Source organism: Megascapheus bottae, chromosome 21, assembly GCF_031878675.1.
Source record: "Megascapheus bottae isolate mThoBot1 chromosome 21, mThoBot2.hap1, whole genome shotgun sequence".
NCBI classification, from domain to species: domain Eukaryota; kingdom Metazoa; phylum Chordata; class Mammalia; order Rodentia; family Geomyidae; genus Megascapheus; species Megascapheus bottae.
In genome coordinates this window covers 30,069,238-30,094,363 of record NC_143529.1, presented here as the reverse complement: position 1 = coordinate 30,094,363, position 25,126 = coordinate 30,069,238, and the positions used below count along the sequence as shown (strand labels likewise).

At 37.2% G+C, this 25,126-nt stretch overlaps 1 protein-coding gene across 2 annotated transcripts in view; it reads right to left on the bottom strand.

The window, feature by feature from the left end:
- Positions 1–25,126, bottom strand: part of Nyap2 (neuronal tyrosine-phosphorylated phosphoinositide-3-kinase adaptor 2) — a 249,634-nt gene that overhangs the window by 63,484 nt on the left and 161,024 nt on the right. For both annotated transcript variants that reach the window (XM_090354917.1, XM_090354918.1), the window contains exon 5: positions 1,026–1,235. In XM_090354917.1, the coding sequence (XP_090211043.1) occupies positions 1,026–1,235 (210 nt within the window). The remainder of the gene's footprint in view (positions 1–1,025; positions 1,236–25,126) is intronic.

The window sequence follows — 25,126 nt, the reverse complement described above, 5'->3', positions numbered from 1 at the left end:
CTTCTAAAATTTCTGCTAAATGCACTTAATGTTTCTTCTGCTGGACTGAAATGTATGCTGTAAGATTGGGTCGGCCTAGGCTACATGATACAAATCTATCACCAGAGGGTTAAGTTGCAGTTGAACTCTGTGGATACTTTCCTAGAAAAGTATCTTCCATGCTTCCTCTCTCCAATTGAAGTCACTCATTCTGTTAAAATTCCCCCTCCCCACCCTTGTTTCTGCCAGTAAAGTGAGTACAGGTTAAAATGTTGTAAACTGCTTTCCAACATGACTATCAATGGTGAGAACACTACAGGACTGGTCTTTTTCCTCAGAGCCCTCACAATAGTGCAGAATAGGAGGTTTCTCAATTCTTGGTTGTTTATTTCAATTGACAGCTCTCTATGAGTTCAGCCTGTAGACTAATCAGTTCAAAACAAACATGCTGATGTTAAACATGATGCTTAATAATATTTATCTATTGCCTATATGAAATTGCATGGCATATTTTAATTTCAAGATGTGAAATTTAGAGGTGCATTCATTATGTTTTTCTCCTTTGATGATAAGAAACTTAGCATGAGAAACAGGATGCTACCTGATGCTCAGTAACTGATATCTCAGTTTACTACTTCAGATGATTCAAATTACTCAAACTGTCTTTTTTCTCTACTACCTTCAGACCATCTTTGATATATTTTGGTTTCCCATTTGAAATTTTACCAACTGCCTGAAATATTTTGTAAAAATTCAACCAGCATAAACATAAAGTCTGCCAAATGAATAAATGAATATGGCCTTATCTGAGGTTGCTGATACTTTTGAAAGCCCTCAGTACAAAAATCTTCAAAATTATCACGTTATCTCACTGCTCCAAGAAGTGCACAGTCATACCAGAGTACAGTCCAAAATATTGTTGCACTTATGTGAAGAGCTAGTTATGTACTTTCTCTAAGCGGAGACAGATTCATCAGAGAGGTCTGCTCTCTTAAGGGTTCCCGGCATGAAACCAATTTCTAGATTTCCAAGGCAATCCTACTTACCAGAACCATGGTTCCCTGCCAACAAGGTGGGGCTCACTGAGCATCTTCCCATCCTGCTGGTGACCACGGGCGGCCCCGGAGTCCCGTCCCATTCCTGAGCTTTGGCAGGCTCTCTGGAGGAAGATGTCCCATGGTGCACTCTCTCTTTGCTGTCCAACTTTGGTAAGGGCTCCGTGCTGTGGCTGCGGATTTTCAGTTCCTCTGTGGATTCTGCATATGAAACAAATTACTTTGTGTTAAATGAAAGTCACAAGAGTCAAATTGTTTCCAAATGCCTTTTAGAAAATTAGAACAATTATTTTTTCTAAAACATTTTCAATGGATAGCTTAACATCTAGGCTTGGGTTAGAGAGGGTAATGTTTAAACATACTAGGGACACAAATCCCATGAGAGCATTTTGTTTTTGTCCCCTGCAATGTTGAGGTCAATGGAAACACTGTTTTCTCTTTAGAAAAGGAATAACTCAGTAAGTCTTGAGCCTTGTTTGATTTTTTCTGTGTTTATCTTTAAAGGATTTGTTGTTAAGATATAGTTCACCTTTATCCTCTCTGAACATCTTTCATTGACTTTATTCCCCACACCAAATGAATGATACTGTATGTGCTAAAATCACCTCATACTTCTAGTCAGCTAATTTAACGACATATTTTAGCCCTTGACAATGTATCCATTACTCACTTATCTTATGTTCAGTTCTTTTATTTGACTGATCATTAACCTTCTTGTGTTTTATTCTAGGTCTAAGTTCATATCTGTGTCATTTATGCCTTTTGTTCCTTTGTGCATGCCTTGCATATTGCTCATGTCCAAGACTTACCTTTCTTGTTTGCTTTCCACTTTTTCTGTAATTTTACGATTCAGGATTCATGTTGTAGTGATTTCTAAACATTTTATCTGAAGTGTAAACTGTTCTTGTCGGCCTTAAATTCATTACCCAGTGGATGTCCCGTAATGGCATCAATTTAACATTTCAGATACTGAACTGATAACAATTCCTCCTAAAGTAACGGTTTGTTAAACCAACAACCCATCCTAGAACTTCATTTCTCCCTTTGACTTGATACTTCCTAAGGCCATCAGTCAGAAGACAGTACTTCTGAAAATCCTAACTCTCCTTCCTTTCTCTTCTACGTTGGACCATGTTTCCTTTAATTCAATCAAATTCCTTTAGTTCAATGAAATCATGCCCTTTGAATTTTTGCAGTATGTCCTCAGGCTTCTGTTTTTGAGGTCCCCAAACTGCAAGGTGTTTGTATATCAATGTCATCTATTTAATGTAAGTGTGATTGTTGTATACCAATGGAAAAAGTACTTCCAGAAGCCTCTTGTTACAGAGTAACACAAGCTTCACACTATTGTTCCCATCTTGCTTTTTTTTCTTCTCTAGTTTCATCCCTTTCTAATGACTGCTGTACTCACAGGATAGTGCCAGTACCTTGACTTTCTACCTCTTACCTTACCCAAGGTAAACAATGCTGTCTTCAACTACTACCTTCTCTGTTGTTCACCTTAAGACTTCTTTGCACACACAACTAACTGTATCCAATTCTGATTACCGAACAGAGTGACCCTAGAAACTACCCAATTGTAGGCACTTGATAATTCTTACTTATTAAATATGTAAATTGACATTTTCCCTTTCTTTCTGTCTGCCATTCTAGGGAGTCTAAAATTAACCCCTTTCTAACCAAGCTGGTCATCCCTCCCATCTCCTATCTTTCTCTGAAGCAGAAGGTGGAGCTGTCTGTCTAACAAAACAGAGCTGTGGCACTAGTCAATGTAGATTAAGCAGCTGAGACCACCAATAGTCTTCAGAGCACAGGTCCTTAGCATTTCTCCCAAAGGGAGACACACTCACTAAGGAGGCAGACAGTATAATCTTGAGTCTGGATGAACATGATCTTCTCATGTATGTGGCAAACTAGATAAAAATTTCCTATTTCCCTTTCCTCAAAATCCTACTTTCATTGTTTGTGAATTGGGAACATGTACAGAGATAACATTTCCTCACAGTAACTCGATATAAGTGGCCCCTAAGGGTTCTCTGCTGTCTCATGACTGTTAGGTAAAGGTCACCTCTTCAATGCCCTTGACTCAGAGCATCTGTATGTGTGTATGCTACATCCTTAACAACTCTGAGTTCCTTGAAGGCAAGCTCTGCTTTGTTGTTGGTGTTCTTGTTCTTTTTAACAATTTGATTTCCTAGCATCTAGTATATTGTTACAAAGGTATTTTGCTTTATTTATTTATTCAATAGCTTTCTCTGTTCCCCTAGCATCTTCCTGGAATGTACAGGAAATACAAAGGAATCACATCCTTACTTGCTTTTGCTTATTCTAGCTATTCCTTCCTCGGGGGCACAGTCCCTTCCATCTCTTGGATGCCATGCACTTATAGAAATACCTGCCATGATAATAGCATATCATGAGGTGATCTGAGGCCAAGAAGACAGCCAGATCACAGTCTCAGAAACATCTCAACTTCCTGAGTGACCCTGTTCATAAACTGAAATTCAAATGACTCTCAAATATGAGAACTAAAGATATTTTTAAGGTAATACATTCTAGCTTAATTGTGAGATTGGCAGGATTTAATGTCTTTCAGTGCACTGAGCCAAATGAAACGAAATCAGTATCAGAAAATAACAGCATAGCAATATATCCAAAATTTCAAAGAAAATGCAGCAATAGGTCTTCAAAGTCATGGTCTCACAACCTAAGGGTTCGTCTGCTTCACCTACTTTGTCTTCCATATTTTAACCAAAACTGAAATAGTGCTTGCTTTAGAACCTGCATTTATATTTTTTTCTTCCATGATATAAATTAAGAATTTCCTTCTGTTTTCTTTGTTCATTTGTCAAACACAGAAAATTCTTTTCTATTGAAATTGTAACTAACTAAAAAGAAGCTCTCAAACTTAAGCTGGACCCCAATTTTTTATATATATATAAATTGTTTTGAGGGGTTTTTTGCATATCTGAAATGCAGGGATACATGTCAAAGCAGCTCACCCAAGTCAGTGTTTTTATTCTCATTCAAATTACAAGGATGTACAAGTCAGAAATTAGTAGAGTGTCATTTAGACCTCAAAACTCAACTACATAAAAGCCCAAAAAACTCTGAAAATAAAAAGAAGCATTGTTTTCTTTTTTTTCTTGTTTCTTTGTTTTCAAGTGTCTTCCCCCATTTGGCAGGTATACTTAGAGAAACATGAACAAAAGAATTGAGGAAATTGTAGGACTCAGACTTGTGCCTTTGGCATTGATGTCTAGCTCTTTAATAGAGGAATAGATGAAAAACTGGAAAGCCTATCATAAATGTATTGCTGGACATTTTATTTGTAAATTATTCATGTTTACCCACATAGATGTTCAAGAACTGCATCACAATCAAATTTTTTTTCTATCTCAAATAAATGCAAAAGTTCACAAAACAGTGGTTGAAAGGACCATGGAGAATCATATAAAGTGAAGTAAACCAGACCCAAAGAAGCATAGGCTCCATGGTTTCTCTCATTTGCAACAATTAGTAAAAATGTAGGATTCTTCTAACAGAGGATCATAATAGTTCAAAGACTATGTACATAGACCCATATAGGAGGAGGCTAAGCGAAATGAACTCCAAGATATGGAAACAAGAAGTTTATCTTTGTGATTGTTATTCTTAATGTACCTAGTGAAGCTATTTCCTTTCTCTTCTTTTTGCCTTATCTCATGTTGTTACTGTATCTGAATGTGATACCAGGTATATTGCATATATATTTATTTGTTTATTTGAAAAAGGGAACTTAGGGGAAAATAAGATGTGTGGGAGGGGTGGAGGAGGGAAATTGGAAGAAAAACATAGGAAGGAGTAATAATATTAAAGAAGTAATGTACCCAATACTTGATGAAGGTAACTGTAACCCCTCTGTATATCACCATAATAATAAGTAAAGGACCATGGGGATGAGAAAGATGCCATTAAGAAATGCTAAATTTGGGTGCCAGTGGCTCATACCAGTGATTCTATCTAGTCTTGAGGCTGATACCTGGAAATTGTGGTTAAAAGCCAGCTCAAGCAGAAAAACAATGGAGGTTTTTTTTATTTCCTCCAACAGGACAGTGAAGTACTGGACTAGAGACATACATCAGGTGGTAGAGTGCCAACAGAGTCAGAAAGCCAAGTTCCTTAGTACTACAACACACACACACACACACACACACACACACACACACACCAACTGAAAGCTCAAAGAAATCTTATCCATTTCTATATAGCTCAATGTTGCTTTAAAGTGAGCTGAAAAGAAAACTGATCTTAGTAGCACTCAAAATAAGATGTCCACAAGATTAATCTCACACAATAGGTAGCAGTTAGCTAAGAGTCACTGAGAAATGTAAAAGGAACCTAAAATATCAGATGAGATCTTACAGTCTCTGGGGATAAACTTTGCAAGGAATGGCATAATGATGACATTTTTGAGCATCTCATCCATCTAGGAATTAAAAACCTCAGGAGGGCCAACAACAGATCTCAGAACAATAGATTTTTACCTTACCCGCCTAGACCAGTACACCATGACTTAGAGGTTAAGCATAATTCAGTAAAGCTCCTTTGCTCTTTGACTTTTCTCCATGGGATAGTCCTGGGAAGGACTTAATGCTCTGAGTCCCTTACATCCCAATAAAAACTACAGCCAGGGTAAAATCAATGTCATCCTAACAGCCTTTCTTTGCACTTCCACTACATTGTGATCTTGTCTGCATTCTTCTCTCATTGGACACAGGACTAAGGGGACAGGGCGGCTGACTTCCTCATAATATTACACAGGGGAGTGCATTTTTGTATGGAATCTCAGCTTCTCAGTTTTCCAAGTTACAGCACTGGCTGATTGGCTGATTTCTCACAGTACTGCATGTGTAAACTATGCTTCTCACGCTCTTTTTATCAAATCCATGAGCACACATTGACTATTGCTGTAAAATCAGATTCCCTCATTAAAATTTGATCTCAAAGGTCTTGTGAACAAACACACACACACACATATATATAATATCTATTGTATGTATATAATATGTATATGTTATATACTTATATGTCTATCATGTATATTATCTGTATATAGTACATACAGCTCAAAGTACTGTTCAAGTGGTAGAGTGCCAACCATGAGTAAAAAATCTGATCAAGTGAGTGAGGGTCTAACTTCAAGACACAACACACATCAGCATACATACACAGACACAGACACAGACACAGACACAGACACAGCCTTTGGATATCACTAACTGCACCAGCTCCTCCAAATCCAAGGTTGTGTCGATGTGAACATGATGGTCTTCCTCACTGCGTGAGAAACTCTAGGATGTGGGTGTTCTAACCTCATTGAGAAAATTATCTCAATGTTGAACCTCTCTAATCATTGAAAAGCACTTAAGTAGCTCCCTGCCAACTATCATTTCTTAGTTGCTGATACATATGTTAGTCTATTTATATCCAGCACGTTCGACTTTAGATTATCTTTAAGATAGGGTCTCATTCTTGTTCCACATCCTCTTCCACAGGAGGGCCTGGATCCTCCTGTGTTTCCCCTCCACAGAGCAGGAGCTACAGACAGGGACCTCCCAATATATTTTTTTTATACAGGGCTGGCCTTGAAATGTGATAATTCCCATCTCTACCAGCTAAGATTACAAGCATAAGCCATTAAATCTGCAACTGAAATTCATTCCTTATAGTGAACCATAAGGAATGCGGTGCCACATTTTCACAGGATAGAAGGTGAAGGAGGAAGAGCTCACAGAGGAGTTCAAGTCCCACAACCGACAGAAAAAAAACATAATAAATAATGTAAAAAGTGAAAGTATCTAAATAAACTGGCATTCCTTACTGAGTGTTCAATTCAGTATTTGAAAATATGATGATTCCAGGAACTATCTACCAAATATAAAATTGATGACCTTCTGGGTGATCATTCAATTAGTTTATATATTTTGTTCATGTTAATTTAATTATGATAGTACAACTCAATCCTTTTCCAATTACTTCCTGTAGGAACAGGGTTGGAATATAAGAGGAAAGAAGGGTCAAAGATGACTTTATATAGAACAGGGGCACAGTTGTATTTATCACCTTTAATTCTCTAGTCACCTTTCATTATTTCTTTCTTTCTTCCTCTTTCTTTCTTCCTCCCTTCCTTTCTTTCTTCCTTTTTAAATCTGGGCCTGGGTGCTGTCCCTGAGCTCTTCAGCTCAAGGGTACCACTCTACCAGTCAAGCCACAGTAACGCTTCCAGTTTTCTGGTGTGTAACTGGAGATAAGAGTCTCATGAGTTTCCCTGCCTGGGCTGGTTTTGAACTTCAACCCTCTGATCTCAGCCTCCTTCGTAGTTGGGATTACAGGTGTAAGCCACTGGAAGCTGGCTTCTAGTTGTAGTTCTTTAAATGCATAACACTGTGCCCACAACTAAGAACAATGTAAACAAAATGTAAAACACAGTCTATCCTTCCCAGAAAACGCTAGCCAAGTTATGTGCTAACAGATAATATATGAATCAAATGCAGAAACATCTAACACAATCAAAGAGCACAGCCAATTATTTCAATTGAGAGATAAAGAAAAGCACACTTTTAAGCTCCTGACTAAGGTTATTCTCATGTTGAAAGGAAAGCTTTATGAGAGAAAGAATGAGATCTGAATTCATATAGAAAGGAAGAGACACTTATTCTGAGTTGAGGCTCATTTTCCAAACTCACTTATTTCTAGTCTCATGAATTCCACAGAACTCAAGGTACTACCATGTCCCCTTTGAACTGTTATGAAGACCAAAACCCATCATTTTCAAAGTCATACAGACCTGGATACTAAAATATGGAAGAATGAAGTATTTGTTAGTATATTTTCATTCTCAATACTTTTTTAGAATTTACATCCAATGTAGGCAGACATAGCAAGTGAGGATTATTTTTATATAAAATTCAAAAGCAATCAACTGTTCAATGACAGGATAATCTGTTTTTTTGTTAAGGAACTTCATTGTGTGGTATTAATCTGATTCAGTGAGAGAAAGCAAGGTTATCTTGAAAATTCATTAACAAACTATTTTGAACCTAGAGTCAATTCCCTGCATATTAAAAATGGAACATAATTATGGAAAGTGTCCTTATTGTTCAATAATCCTTTATACTTGAAAATAGTGCATAAAAATGCAAATTTAAGCCTATAATTTGCCACATTAAATATTTATGCCCACTGTTTTTAGAGGCCTGTCATGGAAATGGTGGGCTTTTAGTCCTTTTCCACTGAAGACCTGACAGTTCTCAAGTTCAGTCACATCCTCCTCACTTCAACTCTTCCCATTGATAGAAAAAAAAATGGATACAAATCTCCTATGGGGAAAATAGAATTTATTTCACTGTACAAACAGGATTATAGGGTGGAAAACTCTTAATAACTTCATCAGACCTGAATGATCCCTGCACGTGTATGGTGTTGATCTTTGGACAAATTTCACAATTATACACCAAAATCTATACAAGATCGGCCACTAAAATCAACCTAAAATAAGGCACAAGGAAGAAAAATAGCATAAAGTCAGCATCGCTAGAAAAGCTAGAGCCTCTTCTCTTGAAAAAGGAAGGCTTCAAGGACTCAAGCCAAGGTAACCTGAGATTTCCTCTCTCCATTGTTCAGTCATTGTAATGCCAACTAGAATCTGTCAAAATACAATTGTGTGTGTGTGTGTGTATGTGTGTGTGTGTGTGTGTGTGTGTTGGTCCTAGGACTTGAACTCAGCGTGAAGGCACTGTCCCAGAGATTCTTTTGCTCAAAACTAGCATTCTACCATTTGATCCACAACTCCACTGTCTTTTTGGTGGCTAACTGAACATTAGAGTCTAACGGAGTTTTTTGCCCAGGCTAGCTACACACATAGATCCTCAGATCTGAGCATCCTGAGTAGCTAGAATTATAGGCATGAGCCTTTGGTGCCTAGACTAAGGTCTTAGGTTTTCACTATTCATGGTTCTGCCATTATCTGTGACAATGAATAGCTGTGGTGCTTTCTCTGCCTTTCTATATCTTGAATGAAGGATTTAGACCATATAATATCCTAGATGTTTTCTAGAGATGAAATTTATGGGAAAAAGACAAAGAAGAAAATATTTAAATGTAAAATTCTTAATTTCCTTCTCTTCAAATGAAATTCTTGTCAGCTTATATATATATTATGGAAGTTAGGTCTCATCTAAGTTTTTTCCTCTTTAACTCCAATGCGCTTAATGTTACAAAACTGGCTTCTTGGGCTTTTTTCAAAGCAGTTAATGATATCTTGCCAGAGAACAGAAAAGGGGTGTTTTTCCATATTGAGTATCTTTAGGTAATGCTAATACCAGAGACAGTGGCACACCCAAACAAAGCACAGAAGAAACCATGCCAAGTCTTAAGAGGGGTAACAATGGTACAATCAGAATAAAGTCCTAAGGTTTTAATTTGAGTTGCCCTTTTATGAGAAATTCAAAAGGATTTGGCTCCAAGAGAGGAAGCTCTGCTTACTAAAGCTATGGGGAGAATGAAGATCAATTATCTATGAATGCCAGGACTTCGAATTTACCCTTTTCTCCTATAAGAAAAAAAAGTGGAATTCTATCAACTCTTAACCATTTCTCTTTCCATCTAGTTTTTAAGTGATGATGTTAGAATAACCCTTTCAACTATAGAAGAGAAACAATGACTAGAAAAGTTGGGAAAGTAGTGTATGAAAATGACATTTTATAGACTACGAAGACTTTCATCATATAGAATATTTTTGTGTATCCTCAAGATAGAGTTACAACATGTAGGAAATCATTAGTAAATATTTGTGGATCTAATTTCTCATTGCATATCTTCCTTTGATTAGAAATGATCTAGATACTTGAAGATGTAAAATGGGCACTAATAATACAGTATATGTTTTATATCAGCAGCTTGGAAAACAAGGAACGCTAGTCCATATATCTGAGCCATAGCATAAGATGGTAGAATAATTATGTACAGTTGTCTTTGGAGTCATCAGCCCCCGGCTACCAGCAAAAAGTTTTCTGCTAATTAATTCTGAGACCTTAAGAAAATCCTTTCCCTTTGAAGTAGACATTTTTGTGTATCTGTAAATGAATCAGTTAAGACTAAAATCTTCAATTCTCGGATTCTAATAAGTGCAATAATCAATTTGGTATTAGATGTACTTGTTCCTGATTGTATAATCTTCACTTGGAAAGCATTCAAGAAAAGTAATCATGTTCAAATCACAATTAAAGGAGATTGCTCAAAACTGGGCTTTGGTATCAACTTATAAATGCTTCTGTTGTTTCTAAAGTATCAGAAACATTATTGTGAAACATTACTATGAAAAATTATGGTTTGAATTATTAATTTTGTAGTTCACCCAAATCTTTTCTTACTGTGAATTTCCTAATTTTTAGATGAAATTATCTTATTACCCTCTTGCCCTAAAGAAAATTAAAAAATAAAAATAATATAGGGCTTATTATCACATATAATATGTATGTATGTTAAAATGCATTGAACTGAAAACCTATGTTACAAGTGGAAAAATGAGTAATTCTTGTATGTTTGCACATGATCTCATTGTTTATTTCAGTCATGATCCCCCACACCTCCCCTAATTTATGACTAAGGAAGGATTAGGCTGCTAAAACTAAGAAGCAACCAGTGTTGAATTTTGATTCCTTCCAGTTACATTCTTTAACAAGGCTGTCTTACAAATGAAAACAACAATCTGTACTTTAGGAAAGATATTAATTTCTGCTTTATCAATAGCAGTCATTAGATAGTAAGAAGTCATTGACCTTAGATAGCCAAAAAAAATCTAACATTTTTCAACATATTCTGTCTTGTATACATGGGATAATTTTAAAGGTCAAAGTTCCCTCTTTTAATTGTTGAAGTGGGAGGTGTGTGAGTAGGTGGGTTTATGCACAGGTGCAAACAACTTTAATTAAGACTCAAATCATTTTAGCAGACAGATGAAAATATGCTTCAATGTCTAAAAGAATGAAGAGACATTCAGGCACTAAAAATATTAATGCATGAGCAGAAAAAATATAATTTCCATCCTTCCTGAAAGATGTCATTTTGAAAATACATTCATAAATGTTTTTGAGCCAAATACAAAGTGCTAGGAAGAATAACTCTTTCTTTATTCAGGGTAATAAGAATATTTTAGTTTCTATCAAAGCAAATTTAAAATGTCACACTATTGGAATCACAGTTAGTAATAGCCACATTTGAGCAGGATAAAGATGTCATACGTATTAAAATTTCATAAGAAAACCAAGGCAAAGGTATTAACCTTTTTAGTATAATATATTGATGAGTGCAGTCATAAATACACAATTCTATATTTCTTACGGATTACACTTTACTGACTTTCCAGAAAATACAGCTAGAGAGAGTAATATTTGTGAACAATTGAAGCTAAAATAGAATTTGTCATAATATTTCAGGTGGGGAAATAAACACAAATAATTTGAAGGGAGGTGCACTACATTTTACTTTTGTCTGCAAAATGACATTTTAAAAGGAATTATTTAAGAAGAGAAAATCAAGTTAGGCAAAAAAATCATTAGGAATACACTTCAGATTATAATGGTCTTTTGTTGTTCTTGCTTTCATTTTTTACCTCTTGTTTTTTGCCAGTCCAGGGCTTGAGCTCAGGGCCTAAGCACTGTCCTTGGAATTTCTCAAGGCTAGAGCTCTACCACTTGAGCCTCAGCACCACTTCTGGCTTTTTTCTATGTATGTGGTACCAAGGAATTGAACCCAGGTCTTCGTGCATGCTACGCAAAGCACTCTACCACTAGGCCAAACTCCCGGGCCTGCTTTTATTTTTAATGTGACATTTTTCTCAAGCAATCAGGCATCTTGTATTTAAGTTTGTATGTGACTCAAGGGAATTATAATTATTAGTATATGATTATTTCTAATACCAAGTAAAGTGTTTACTTGTCTCTAACTATAATTCATAGTCTAAGAATGAATAGTGAGGAAGACTCTGGTCTTATTCTTGACTTGTTCTCATGGAGGTCAGCGGAAATAACAGAGTTCTGCTGGACCATTTTCATTTTTGCAACATCTTTTCTACTTTTCTTCTATTTTTTTTGTAAAATTTTTCTTTCTGGGTTAATGACTGTTATCTATTGTCTGAATGATTGTCATCATTTTTCATTAAAACTATGACTTTCACATGCAAACAAAATACATGAAACCTGTGGTACAACACACACCAGGAACAATCATTGTTTACTTGTTATATGATGTTTATATGAGTTGCACTTTTTAAAATAAAAACCCAGAATCTAGATTAGGTGTTACTTCAGATTTCTAATATTGTTACTTTTTAATTCCTGGTGTATACTGTTTAATAAATCATCTGATTGATATCAGACTTGCTTGTGGCAACATTTTCTGACTGATAAGACTTTAGAGGGTTCCAACACCTATTTTATGTTATGCTCACAGGCTAAGAAAGGCTAGCAAAAAAAGGAAGAAAAATCAAAAAGAAAAGTGAATGAGTGAAAAGAGAGTAAAATATAAGCAATGTTTGCAATGCAAATTTTTCAAAGTGGGGTTATAATAAAGCCCCAAATGGCAAACATCCATTTCCTGAGAACCACTAGATGCAGCCTGCTGGAACCGAGGTGCAAACATCTAGAACTCAGTGTGTGTCAGTCTAAATGACTGTTGAACCAGAAATGTTCACTGTTGGGCCTCTTTCTGAAATGGTCCATTCTATGTTTTCCTGTCTCCTTTAATACTGATGTCTTCATAACAGTTCTTTTGGTTGTCATGTATTTCTTTAGAAAGTACTTTTGAGGGACCGGGAGTTTGGCCTAGTGGTTAAAGTGCTTGCCTAGCATGCATGAATACCCGGGTTCGATTCCTCGGTACCACATACATACAAAAAAGCCGGAAGTGGTGCTGAGGCTCAAGTGGTAGAGCTCTAGCCTTGAGAAAGTCCAAGGACAGTGCTCTGGCCCTGAGCTCAAGCCCAGGACTGGCAAAAAAAAAAAAAAAAAAAAGAAAGTACTTTTGACATTATTGATTAACACTGATCTTCACTACAAGTTTTAGCTTTTATTGTCTGAAACTTCAAAATAAGGATTTCAGCGCCTAGAATAGGGCCAGAAACAGTAAATGTTCTCTAAATATTCATTGACTCAAGATCTGAAAGGGTTTATAAACATCCTTAAAGTGCTTGTGTAATTTTTTTTTCAGTCCTGTGGCTTCAATTCAGGGTCTGGGCTCAAGAAGAATTCTTGACTTTATTTGAGATGCTTGAGTCTCTTTTCCTTGTGATGAACAGATGGCTCGCTTATATGTCAACCTGCACCAGAATTAATTCCAAATGGATCAAAGACCCTAGGGTAAAGCAGATAGCCTCAAAACTCTGCAGGAAGGAATAGGAGATACACTAGGACACAAATAATAATAATAATAATAATAATAATAGGAAATGAAAATGGCCTATAGACACATGCAGAAATGCTCAACATCTCTGGCTATAAAAGAAATGCAAATCAAAACAACTTTGAGATTCTACCTAACTCCAGTTAGAATGGCCTTGACCAAGAAATCTAATAAGAGATGCTGGCAGGAATGTGGCCAGGAGGGATCACTACTACACTTCTGGTGGGAATGTAAACTCATTCAACCTCTCTGGAAAGAAGTTTGGCCATTCCCCTAAACATAGAGCTCCCCTGTGATCCAGCAATCCCACTCCTCAGCATTTACCCAAATGTCCAGAAATAAGGACAGCACAAAGATGTTCATTTCACCATTATTTACCATAACTAAGACATGGCATCAACTTAGGTGTCCCTCAGTGGATGAATGGATCAAGAAGATGTGATATTTATACACAACAGAATTCTATGCTGCCATCAGAAAGAATGACATTGCCCCATTTGGAAGGAAATGGAAAGACTTGGAAAAAATTGTATTAAGTGAAATAAGCCAGTCCCAAAGGAACAAAGGCTCCATGGTTTCCCTCATTTGTAATAATTAGCACACATTTAGGATTCTACTAACAAAGGATAACAGTAGCTCAAAAGCTGTGGAAATAAGGTCATACAGGATGAGTCTAAACAAAATGAACTCTAGGTTAATGATTTGTGATTGCTGTTCTTAATGTACTATGTCATTTCTTTTCTCTTTTTTTCCCATTTATGGTTAATCTCATGAGGTTACTGTCTCTGAATTTGTCTACTAGTATACTATATATACACTAATTTGTTTATTTGAAATAAGGAAGGGAAGGGGGAAAACAAGATGACTGGGGGAGGAAAGGGGGCCAAAACTTGAAGAGGGTATCAAGGTTTGAGAAGTAATGTATCCACTACCTGACGAATGTAACTGTAACCCCTCTTTTATTAGATTTCTTGATAAATTATATTTTATTGTCAGGATGAAGTGAAAGTGGCACTGTGGCTCAAGGGATAGGGCCTTGAGCCAAAGAGTTCAGGGACAATACCCAGGCCCGGAGTTCAAGCCCCAGGATAGAAGGAGGGAGGAATGGAGATAGAATAGAGGCAGGGATAGGAGACAGACAGACAGGGAGGGAGGGAAGAAAGAATACTTGAAGCCCTGGAAAGCACATTTCACATCAACATGGCTTATGAACTGACTTTCTTAAATGTCAGCTACTCGAGTTTTTGAAGTTCACCATTGATTTCATGGGAAGTAGGTCAGAAATGCTTTTAACTGGAGAAGCCTCATGCCACACGTTTCATTTAACTGTGAAGAGTGAACATTAAAAATGGATGTGCAAAGCAAACCTCTGCTCAATTAGCATCGGGATAAAGACTTACTAGAAAGCCATGGAAGTAACACAAAGATAAGAAAATTAGCCAAATATTTCCATACTGCTCACATATCTCTGGTCTTTCCCTTACAATATTCTAGTTATTCTAGATGGCTACTTGTCATCTGGCTGTTTGTGCCAGCGAATCTGTTTTTAGAAGATGTATATCATTTCTTCTGTCTTTGTGTGGTTGCACACATGTCTTTTGTTGTTGTGGTGGTGGTGGTGGTTTTTTTTTTTTTTTTGCTCCTGGGGTTTGAACACTGGGCCTGGGCATTATCCCTGAGCTCTTCAGCTCAAGGCTACCATCCTATCCCTTGAGCCACAGGCCCACTTCCCATTTTCTAGTGATTAACTGGAGATAAGCATCTCATGTTATTTAGGGCCTGTGTTCACTTTGAACCATGATCCTCAGATCTGAGCCTCCTGAGTAGCTTGGATTATAGGCATGAGCTACCTCTCTCTGCATAGTGTATGTGTGTGTGTCTGTGTGTGTGTATATACATGCTTTCAAGTAAAAGTTCAGTGACTATGATTTTTTTATTATTCTACTTTTTACTCATGCTAATGGTAACTTTTGTTTTGTTTTGTTTTTTTACATCTTAAGTAATCATGTTAATGGGAAATAAGATCCTATTTTTCTTTTAAACCTCTTCCCTCTATATACTAAGTACTTACTGTACAAAGTGTTCAAGTTGTTTTGGCTTCCACCTAATAATTAGGATATTACTTAATATTGTCTCAAAAGCAAATGTTTTATTTTAAAGGCTAAATCATCTGTAACCAGAAAATCAAAATATTCAGTACATGAGAGAAAAGCATCAACAATAGGGTGGTAATCATTTTCTCTCCTTTGTGAGTAAATCACATTTCCCACTCACGTTGTCAGGGTGCTCTGCACGTGGTGTAATGCGTCTCGTTTCTCAAAGTGATTCTTTGCAGGGAAAAGGGGATTCATCTGTATAATCACGATCAGCCTTCACGTATTAGATTTTGTTCAGCAACCTCAAAGCAGCTTCCTCACAGAGGAACAGAAAGAGAGAGGGCTAAGTCTGCCCCAGTTCTTTATGCTGCTATCTGGCATATGGAAGATTTACTTAACATGTAGGAGCCTTCATCCAACCTCCACTGAAAAGAAAGTTGTGCAAAAACACAACATGGACTCTCTGAAAATGCAGCTTATTTTTTATTTTTGCCTTCTTCAAGTTAAATATTTATTCTTTCCACATGTACCATTAGAGTTGTGTTGCACTTAATATTTAACAAGATATGCTCCTGCATATGATTGCTTTCTGCTTTAAAACACATTGTGAGGTAAATATTTTAAAAGTTAGCCTCAGACAGTCTGGCTGTCCCTAAAAGAATAATTGGTAGATGACCAGTATTTTCTGCTCTAAGATGTTAGACTTCATTTTTCTATTGTATTTTTATCTCTTTCTATTTATGTATGTATGTATGTACATATCTATCTATCTATCTATCTATCTCCCATGGCTGTCTTGATCTATCATCCATTGCTATAATGCATTTGTTTTAAAGCTGACTAAACTAAGAAAAGTTTGAAAACAAACATAGGTGTGGAAAACCGGATAGTTATCACTCTTATTTTCCTGTTTTTAATATTTTATCCTGTGAAAACTAAACTCGGTATCATGTTAGCTGATAATTTTACCACTGACACCATGCAATGTTGATCTTGTGTGCAACATTCATCAGTGAAAATCTGTGTTCTGCTTTTTTTTTCATGTATGGGAATCTAATCCTTTAGATATTTATATTAAACTGTTAACTGCTTTCTCTAATCTGTAATTGTACTAATACTTCTTTTGACTATTAGGCATAAAAATGACCTAAGCTTTCATTTTCTGTTAATAATTCCTGGAACCGATGTTTCTTAACTATCTGAAGCATGGCTGAGCTTGACATGCTGTGCAATACTCACGTTATTATTAATATGTGGTAAACATCATTAATTCTAATGAAGTTTGCTACTTAAAAACTTTGTTGAAAAAGCCAGGGACTAATAGTTCTTGCCTATAACCCTAGCTAATCAGGAGGCTGAGATCTGAGGATCATGGTTCAAAACCCGAGTGGGCAGGAAAGTCTTTTAGCTGTCATTTCCAGTTAACCACGGATAAGCTTAAAGCGGAGCTGTGCTGCAAGTGAGGGGGCACTGGTCTTGAGCAAAGGTAGAGTATGTAAGCCCTGAATTCAAGCCCCAGGATCAGCACAAACAAACATACTATAACAACCAAGTGATGAATGATGAAAGAAAATAGGGTACATATACACCAGAGATTGTTATTCAGCCATAAAGAAAAAGGAACAAATGTCATCTGTAGGAGAAAGGATTGAAGGGGCAATCATGATAATAAACAACACAACCCAAGCTCAAAAAACCAAATATCACATGGTTTTGCTCTCGATCTAAAAGAGGAAGAAGTTTATGATAATGTGATGGTAATGATAGAACATGTAAAAGAGGGGCTATCTGGTAGGAAGTGATCAATGGAAGGGGTAGGGGAAAAGGAAGGGATATTGAACCAATAAAGAGGATGTGATGTTACCCACACACACACACACACACACACACACACCAATACATGAAGCCCACCAAGCCAATACACACACTGACTAATGTATGGTATACACAGGGCTTCCCCTCCACTTTGAGTACTGTTAATTCTTCTGACCAAGCAAATTGCAATTCAAAAAAAATGAATACCAGGAACTTGGAAAATACACAGTCTATGAGGGTGTCCATGAGAGGGGTGCCAATTTAAGAAGAGAAGAAGGGCTGAAACATTCATAATATTCAGTGTGAAAATGACACCAGATAACATATGGGTGGGAATGAGTGGGGTTGGGAGAGGTGGAGAATACTAGAATGAAGACTGACATTGCTCAAGAGGCACTGGGCTCAGAAACTGACATACTGGGTTAAAACCGGGAGTTTGGCCTAGTGGTAGAGTACTTGCTTAGCATGCACAAAGACCAGAGTAAATTTCCTTGCTCCTACGTACTTATAGAAAAAGTCAGAAGTGGTGCTGAAGTGGTAGAGCTCTAGCCTTGAGAAAGCCAAGGACTCAGAGCCGTCACCTGGCTGTGGCGCAGACCTGCCAGCTTCACCCAAGTACCTCCGTGGAGAAGTTTCCACTTCTGCTCCCTGAACAGCATTGGGAAGGAATCCCCACCACCACCAACTGAGAGAAGCGCCATCTTGACTGCTGGCAAAGACCCTGCCAACTAGAACCTGAGAAGTGGTGCTGGCAGTGCCATCATTCAAAAGGGCAAAGGTTTTCCCAGAGGCAGTTTAGCCAGATGTCCACCTCCAGTGCTAGGGGAAGTTCCTCTCCCTGGGTGGGGCCAGCTCCAGGGCTCTTTTTTCTCTGCCCAATCCAGCAAACTGATCAGAAAAATCGCAAAGCCAAAGCACAAGAGAAAAAGACTTTTTGAAGTGTTTGGATCCTGAATTTAGTGGAGACACAAGTTTCATACCCCGTCCCCCCCCCCCCCCACACACAAAAACCAAACTAAAGAATACCCCCCTTTTTTTCCTACCTTTTTTCATTTGCATTTTTTTAGTGTTCTTATTTTTATTTTTTTGCCATTTGAACTCCACCCATTTTTAAATATTATGATTATATCTAGTCCTCTGTTCATCCTTCAACTTTTACAATGCATGAATCTACAGTTAATGGTTGTTGAGCAATACTGTATATCTAGGTGTTCAATTATACTGTAGGTCCAGATGGACTTAAATACAATAAAGATTGGACTGGTAGTGGTATTAGATTAGTCTGTAAGTACACAAAAAGAAAGAGAGAGTGATAATACCAATCAAAATTGTGAACATCTATTGTCTGGCCAGCTGAAGAGCTCTAGGTTGGTTATATCTTAAAAACTGTAATCTTGTGCAATATTAATCTTGATTCCATTTTCAAATGGGCAGAACAAGAAACTCAAGAAAAATGACAAATCAAGGACTAGCATCTCCCACCCAATATAAACAGGCAAAGGAGCAGTCAATGGCAAAACTAGAGGAGAGTCTTCTAAATGCTATACAAATGCAACTGATAGACATGATCGATTAAAAGAAAATATACTGAAAGAGATACGTGAGGAAGCCATATCTAAATGAGATAAAACCATAAAGAAGGTGATATGTGAATGTGAGGAAGCCATAATGGAGGCCATAATAAATGATTTATGTGAACATGAGGAAGGTAGAGAAAGAAAAATGGTCGAATCCATAGAAGCCACAAACAAAAAGCTGAGCGAACTCCAACAAATGTCCAATGAGGTTAAAGCTGCTGAGATAACCACTCAAATGGAAATCAAGGAGTTAAAGAAGTTCATACATGATCTAAAACAAGAGATGCAAGGCATCAAAAATGATCAATTGGAAGGAAGAGAGTTGAAAAATAAAGTAGCAAGTATTGATACTTGGTTAGACAATGCAGAAGACAGAATCTCCGGGGTTGAAGATAATCTAGTTGGTATAGAGAAAAAACAGAAAATGAGTCAAACCAAATCTAGGAAATATGAGAGAATGCTTCAGGAAGTCCAAGATACAATTAGGAGGCCTAATTTAATGCTAATTGGTAGTAAGGAGGGCCTGGAGAAAGAGGTCAATGGTATTGGAAATATACTTTAAGGAACTATCTCAGAGAATTTCCCAAATATCCAGAAGGGCAGACCCATCCAGGTACAAGAAGCTTTTAGTACCCCAAACAGACCTGAGCAGAAAAGGACATCCCATTATAATCCATACAAGATCAAAAGAAACCAAAGGGGGGGTTTAAAAAAAAGAGAGAGACCAAAGAAAGGATACTAAAAGCAGCCAGGGAAAGAAAACAATCACCTACAAAGGAATACCAATCAAGAATAACCACAGATTTCTCAGCAGAGACCATGCAAGCAAGAAGAGATTGGAAGCATATATGTCATGCCCCTAAGACAAATAACTACCAACCAAGAATACTGTACCCAGCTAAGCTCTCATTTATAACTGAAGACACAATAAAAAACCATTCCAAGGAAAAGTTGCAACATTATATAGCAACCAAACCAGTATTACAGAAAATTCTCAAGATGTTCTACACATTGAAAACCAACACAAACCTGATACTGACAAAAAAAAATGGAACCTAAAAATCATACCAGCTAAGTCCTGCAAGAATTGTCAAGCCACAGGCTCTAATGAAAGCTTTTAAAAATGTTAAGAACTTGTAAATACTTTTCAATCCTAACCCTCAATATCAATAGACTTAACTCTCCAATTAATGGCACAGATTGTCTAGTTGGGTCAAAAAGCAAGATCCATCCTTCTGCTCTCTTTAAGAAACACATCTTGCCCAAAAAATCCAACAATTTTTGAAGGTGAGAGACTAGAATAAAGTTTATAAAGCTAACGGCCTCCATAAACAGGCTGGAGTTGCCATTCTCATATCAGATAAAATAGACTTCAAACTAAAATTAGTGAGAAAAGAAAAAGAAGGTCATTACATACTAATAAAGGGATCTCTCCTCCAGGAGGAAATAACCATCCTAAATATCTACACACTTAATCCCAGAGCACCGAACTTCATCAAGAAAACTTTACCTTAACTAACACCAAACATAGATCAAAATACAGTGATTGTTGGTGACTTTAACACACCACTCTCACCTATGACAGATCAACCAGACAAAAACTCAACAGAGAAACCTCAAAATTGAACAAAACTGTATAGACCAACTAGATCTAACAGACATCTGCAAATTACTTCACCCGGCGCCTTCACAATATATGTTTATTTCAGTAGCACATGGAACATTTTCCAAAATAGACCACATTTTAGGGAATAAAACAAACCAGGGCAGATTCAGAAACACTGAAATTATTCCCTGCATTCTCTTAGACCACATGGGCATCAAATTGGAACTGAACACCAGTCTCCACCAAGGAAAACCCTGTAACTCATGGAAATTGAACCACACATTGCTAAATCACCAATGGGTCATCAAGGAGATCAGAATAGAAATTCAACAGTTTATAAAATTTAACAAAAAGGAGCACAAAAATACCAGCTCCTTGGGGACGCAGGAAAGGTAGTACTCAGAGGAAAATTTATAGCTCTGAGTGCTTACATTAATAAAATGGTAAAAGCCCAAACCAACAATTTAATGTCACAACTTGAGCTCTTGGAAAAAGAGCAATAAACCAACCCTAATTTCAGTAGAAGGAAGCAAATTATTAAAATCAAACAGAATTAAATGAATTGGAGTGAAAAAAACCTATAGAAAGAATCAACAAAACAAGGAGTTGGTTCTTTGAAAAAATTAACAAAATTGACAGACCCTTAGCAAATCCTACGAAAAAAGAAGGGAGCACACTCAAATAAACAAAAACAAAGATAAGAATGGTAATATCACGACTGAAATTACCAAGATCCAGAGCATCACGAGGGAATATTTTTCAAATCTTTATGCCAACAAATTTGAGAATCTTGAAGAAATGGATAAATTTCTAGCCAATATTAGCATACCCACACTGAACATGCCTATTTCAAGCACTGAAATAGAAATGGCAATAACATTCCTTACACCCAAGAAAAGCCCAGGGCCAGATGGATTCACAGCTGAATTCTATAAGGTCTTCAAAGCAGAGCTCATACCAATACTCCTCAAGCTCTTCAACGAAATTAAAAACGAAGGCTCTTTGCCAAACTCATTCTACAAAGCCATTATAACCCTCATCCCAAAACCAGACAAAGATTCATAGAAAAAGAGAACTATAGACCTGTTTCTTTGACGAATATTGATGCAAACTTTCTCAACAAAATACTGGCCAACCTCCTTCAACAAGTCATCAATAAAATTATACACTATGATCAAACAAGATTCATCGCAGGGATGCAAAGCTGGTTCAACATACGCAAATCAATTAATATAATTCATCACTTCAACAGGAGCAAGGACAAGAATCACATGATTGTCTCAATAGATGCAGAAAAGGCATTTGACAAGATCCAACACCGGTTCATGCTAAAGCTCTGGAGAAACTAGGAATCCATGGAACATTCCTCAATATAATAAAGGCTGTGTACGACAAACCTACAGCTAGCATTTTACTTAATGGCGAAAAGCTAAAGCCATTCCCTCTAAAATCAGGAACAAGGATGCCCACTCTCTTCACTCCTCTTTAACATAGTATTAGAATTCCTAACCAGAGCAATAAGGCAAGTAGCAAGCATAAAGGGGATCCAAATAAGGAAAGAGGAAGTGAAACTTTCCCTCTTTGCTGATGACATCATTCTGTATTCAAAGAACCCTATAGACTCCACTCCCAAGCTCCTTGAGCTGATTCAAAACTTTGGCAGGTAGCAGGATATAAAATTAATCCTCAAAAACCAAATTCCTTCCTATATGCCAACAATGAGAGGAACAAAGCAATATTCAGGAAAGCAACTCCTTTTGTAATAGCCTCAAAGAAAATAAAGGACCTAGGAATTAACTAAGATTGTAAAGGACCTTTTTGATGAAAACTTTAAAACCCTGAAAAAGGAATTAATTCAGAACCGGAAATGGAAAAACTTTCCATACTCTTGGATTGGAGAAAATAACATCGTGAAAATTACAATCTTAGCAAGGGTTATCTACAAATTCAATGCAATATCCATCAATAACCCAATGTCATTCTTTAAAGAAATAGAAGAGGCAATCCAAAATTTCATGTATAATAATAAATGACCCCATATAGCAAAAACAATTCTTAGTAAAAAGAACAGTGCAGGAGGAATTGCAATACCAAACATTAAATTATTACAGAGCTATAGTGACCAAAACAGCTTGATACTGGCACAAGAACAGGCATGAAGACCAATGGAATAGAACTGAGGACCCAGATATTAACCCACAGACCTATAGCCACCTAATCTTTGATAAGGGAGACAAAAAAAAAATAGAACGGAAGAAAGACAGCCTCTTCAACAAGTGGTGCTGGCAGAACTGGTTAAGCACCAGCAGAAAACTGAAGTTGGATCCTTCTTTGTCACCCTGCACCAGGATTAACTCCAAATGGATCAAAGACATCGACGTAAAAGCAGATACACTCAAAACTTAAGAAGAAGGAATAGGATATATACTAGGTCTCCTTGGAACAGGTCAAAACTTTGTTAATAAGGACCCAGAAACAGAACAAATCAGAGAATGTCTGGATAAGTGGGACATAGCTAGCAAATTAACTAGAAAGCCTACAGAGTGGGAGAATATCTTCATTAACCTTACAGTGGACAAAGGCCTCATATCTAAAATATATCAACAGCTCAAAAAATTGAATCACTCCAAAACTTATCTCTGAAGAAATAATCATCCCATTAAAAGATGGGCCAAAGACTTAAAAAGAGTCTTCTCTGAAGAAGAAATAAGAATGGCCTACAGACACATGAAGAAATGCTCAACATCTCTGGCCATAAAAGAAATGCAACAAAACCTAGATACATAAGGCCTGATAGTATGATCCTTAATGAAAGGACCTCCAGGATATAGAAACAAAAGCCATATAATGAGTGATTGTTGTCCTTATTCTACTACATTATCGCTCATCTTTTTTGCTGTCCCTTGCTTATCTCATATAGTTACAGTATTTCACTTTGTTATCTGATACATTGTATATATGCTTATTGGTTATTTGACACTGGATAGGGAAGAGGGTAAAACAACATGAGTTGTGGGGGGGGGGGGAAATGGGGACCATGACATAAGAAAGGGTATTAATGTATGTGAAGTAATGCACCTTCTATCTGGTGAATATAAGATAACCCTTCTATCAATTACAATAAAAATAATATGGGAAAAAATAAAATAAAATAATAGAATATTGAGGATATCATTGAGGTTGGGAGAGTTGGGGGCACAGAAAGGTTGTAAACAATCAAAATGCATGTTTCTCACAAACATATGTTGAACTGTAACCTCTTGGTACAACAAATAATAATAATCATAATAAAGAAACCAGTGAACAACTAACAAAAAAAAGAAATGCAAATCAAAACTCTAAGATTCCACCTCACTCCAGCTAGAATGGCCATGATCATGAAATCTAATAACAACATATGCTGGAGGGGATGTGGCCAGGAGAGATCACTACTACACTGATGGTGGGAGTGCAATCTCTTTCAACCACTAAGGAAAGCAGTATATCAGTGTTGGTGCCTTATCTCCATCTCTGTGGCCAGTTCATCATGCTGGCTCAGGAGAAAGGGCTTTGGCCAGGCATTCCTCACGTTCCTTGCATACCTCTCTTATCTCTGTGCAGGTGATTTGACTGAGCCCACCCCCCCCCCCCCACACACACACAAAACACAGGTCCTGTCTGCTTTCCTGCACTTGTCCTGCCCAGTACCTAAAATTTTGCCTGGAACCTTAGTGATAGCACCATTGCTCTCTTCCTATTGGCTCGCTTCCCAGGTCCCACCTTCTCTTTCCCCAACAGTATATAACTATGTGCCTGACACAATAAATGAGAGATCTGCTGGGCTCTCATGGCTGACACAGCTCCTGGCTCAGTATGGTTTCTTCCCAGGTAATTGGGGGAGGGCTGGGTCATCAATACTTATCATCTCACTTGGCTCCGGGGGACTTCGGGCTGGCCCTTGGTGTCCCTCCCCACACCCGTATTGCTCCACAGTAGCAACATGGCAGTTCCTCAAAAGTCTAAACATAGAGCTCCCCCATGACCCAGCAATTCCACTCCTTGGCATTTACCCAATCATCCAGAAACAAGGACATATTAAATCCACTAGCACAACAATGTTCATTGCAGCACTATTTACCATAGCAAAGATATGGAACCAAACCAGATGCCCCTCAGTTGATGAGTGGATCAACAAGATGTGGTGTTTATACACAATAGAATTCTATGCAGCTGTCAGAAAGAACTACATCGCTCCATTTGTTAGGAAATGCAAAGACTTAGAAAAGATCATATTAAATGAAGTAAGCCAGACTCAAAGGAACATAGGCTCAATGGTTTCCCTCATTTGTCATAATCAGTAGAAACCTTGGGCTCTCCTAGCAGAGATTTACAATAGAACAAAACCTGTATTCATAAGGCCATATAGTATGATGCTAAATGAAAGGACGTCCAGGATATAGAAACAAAAGCCATATAATGAGTGATTATTGTCCTTAATGTACTATGTTATCTCTCATCTCTTTTGCTGTATAACTTAGTTATCGCATATTGTTACAGTATTTCACCTTATTATCTGAT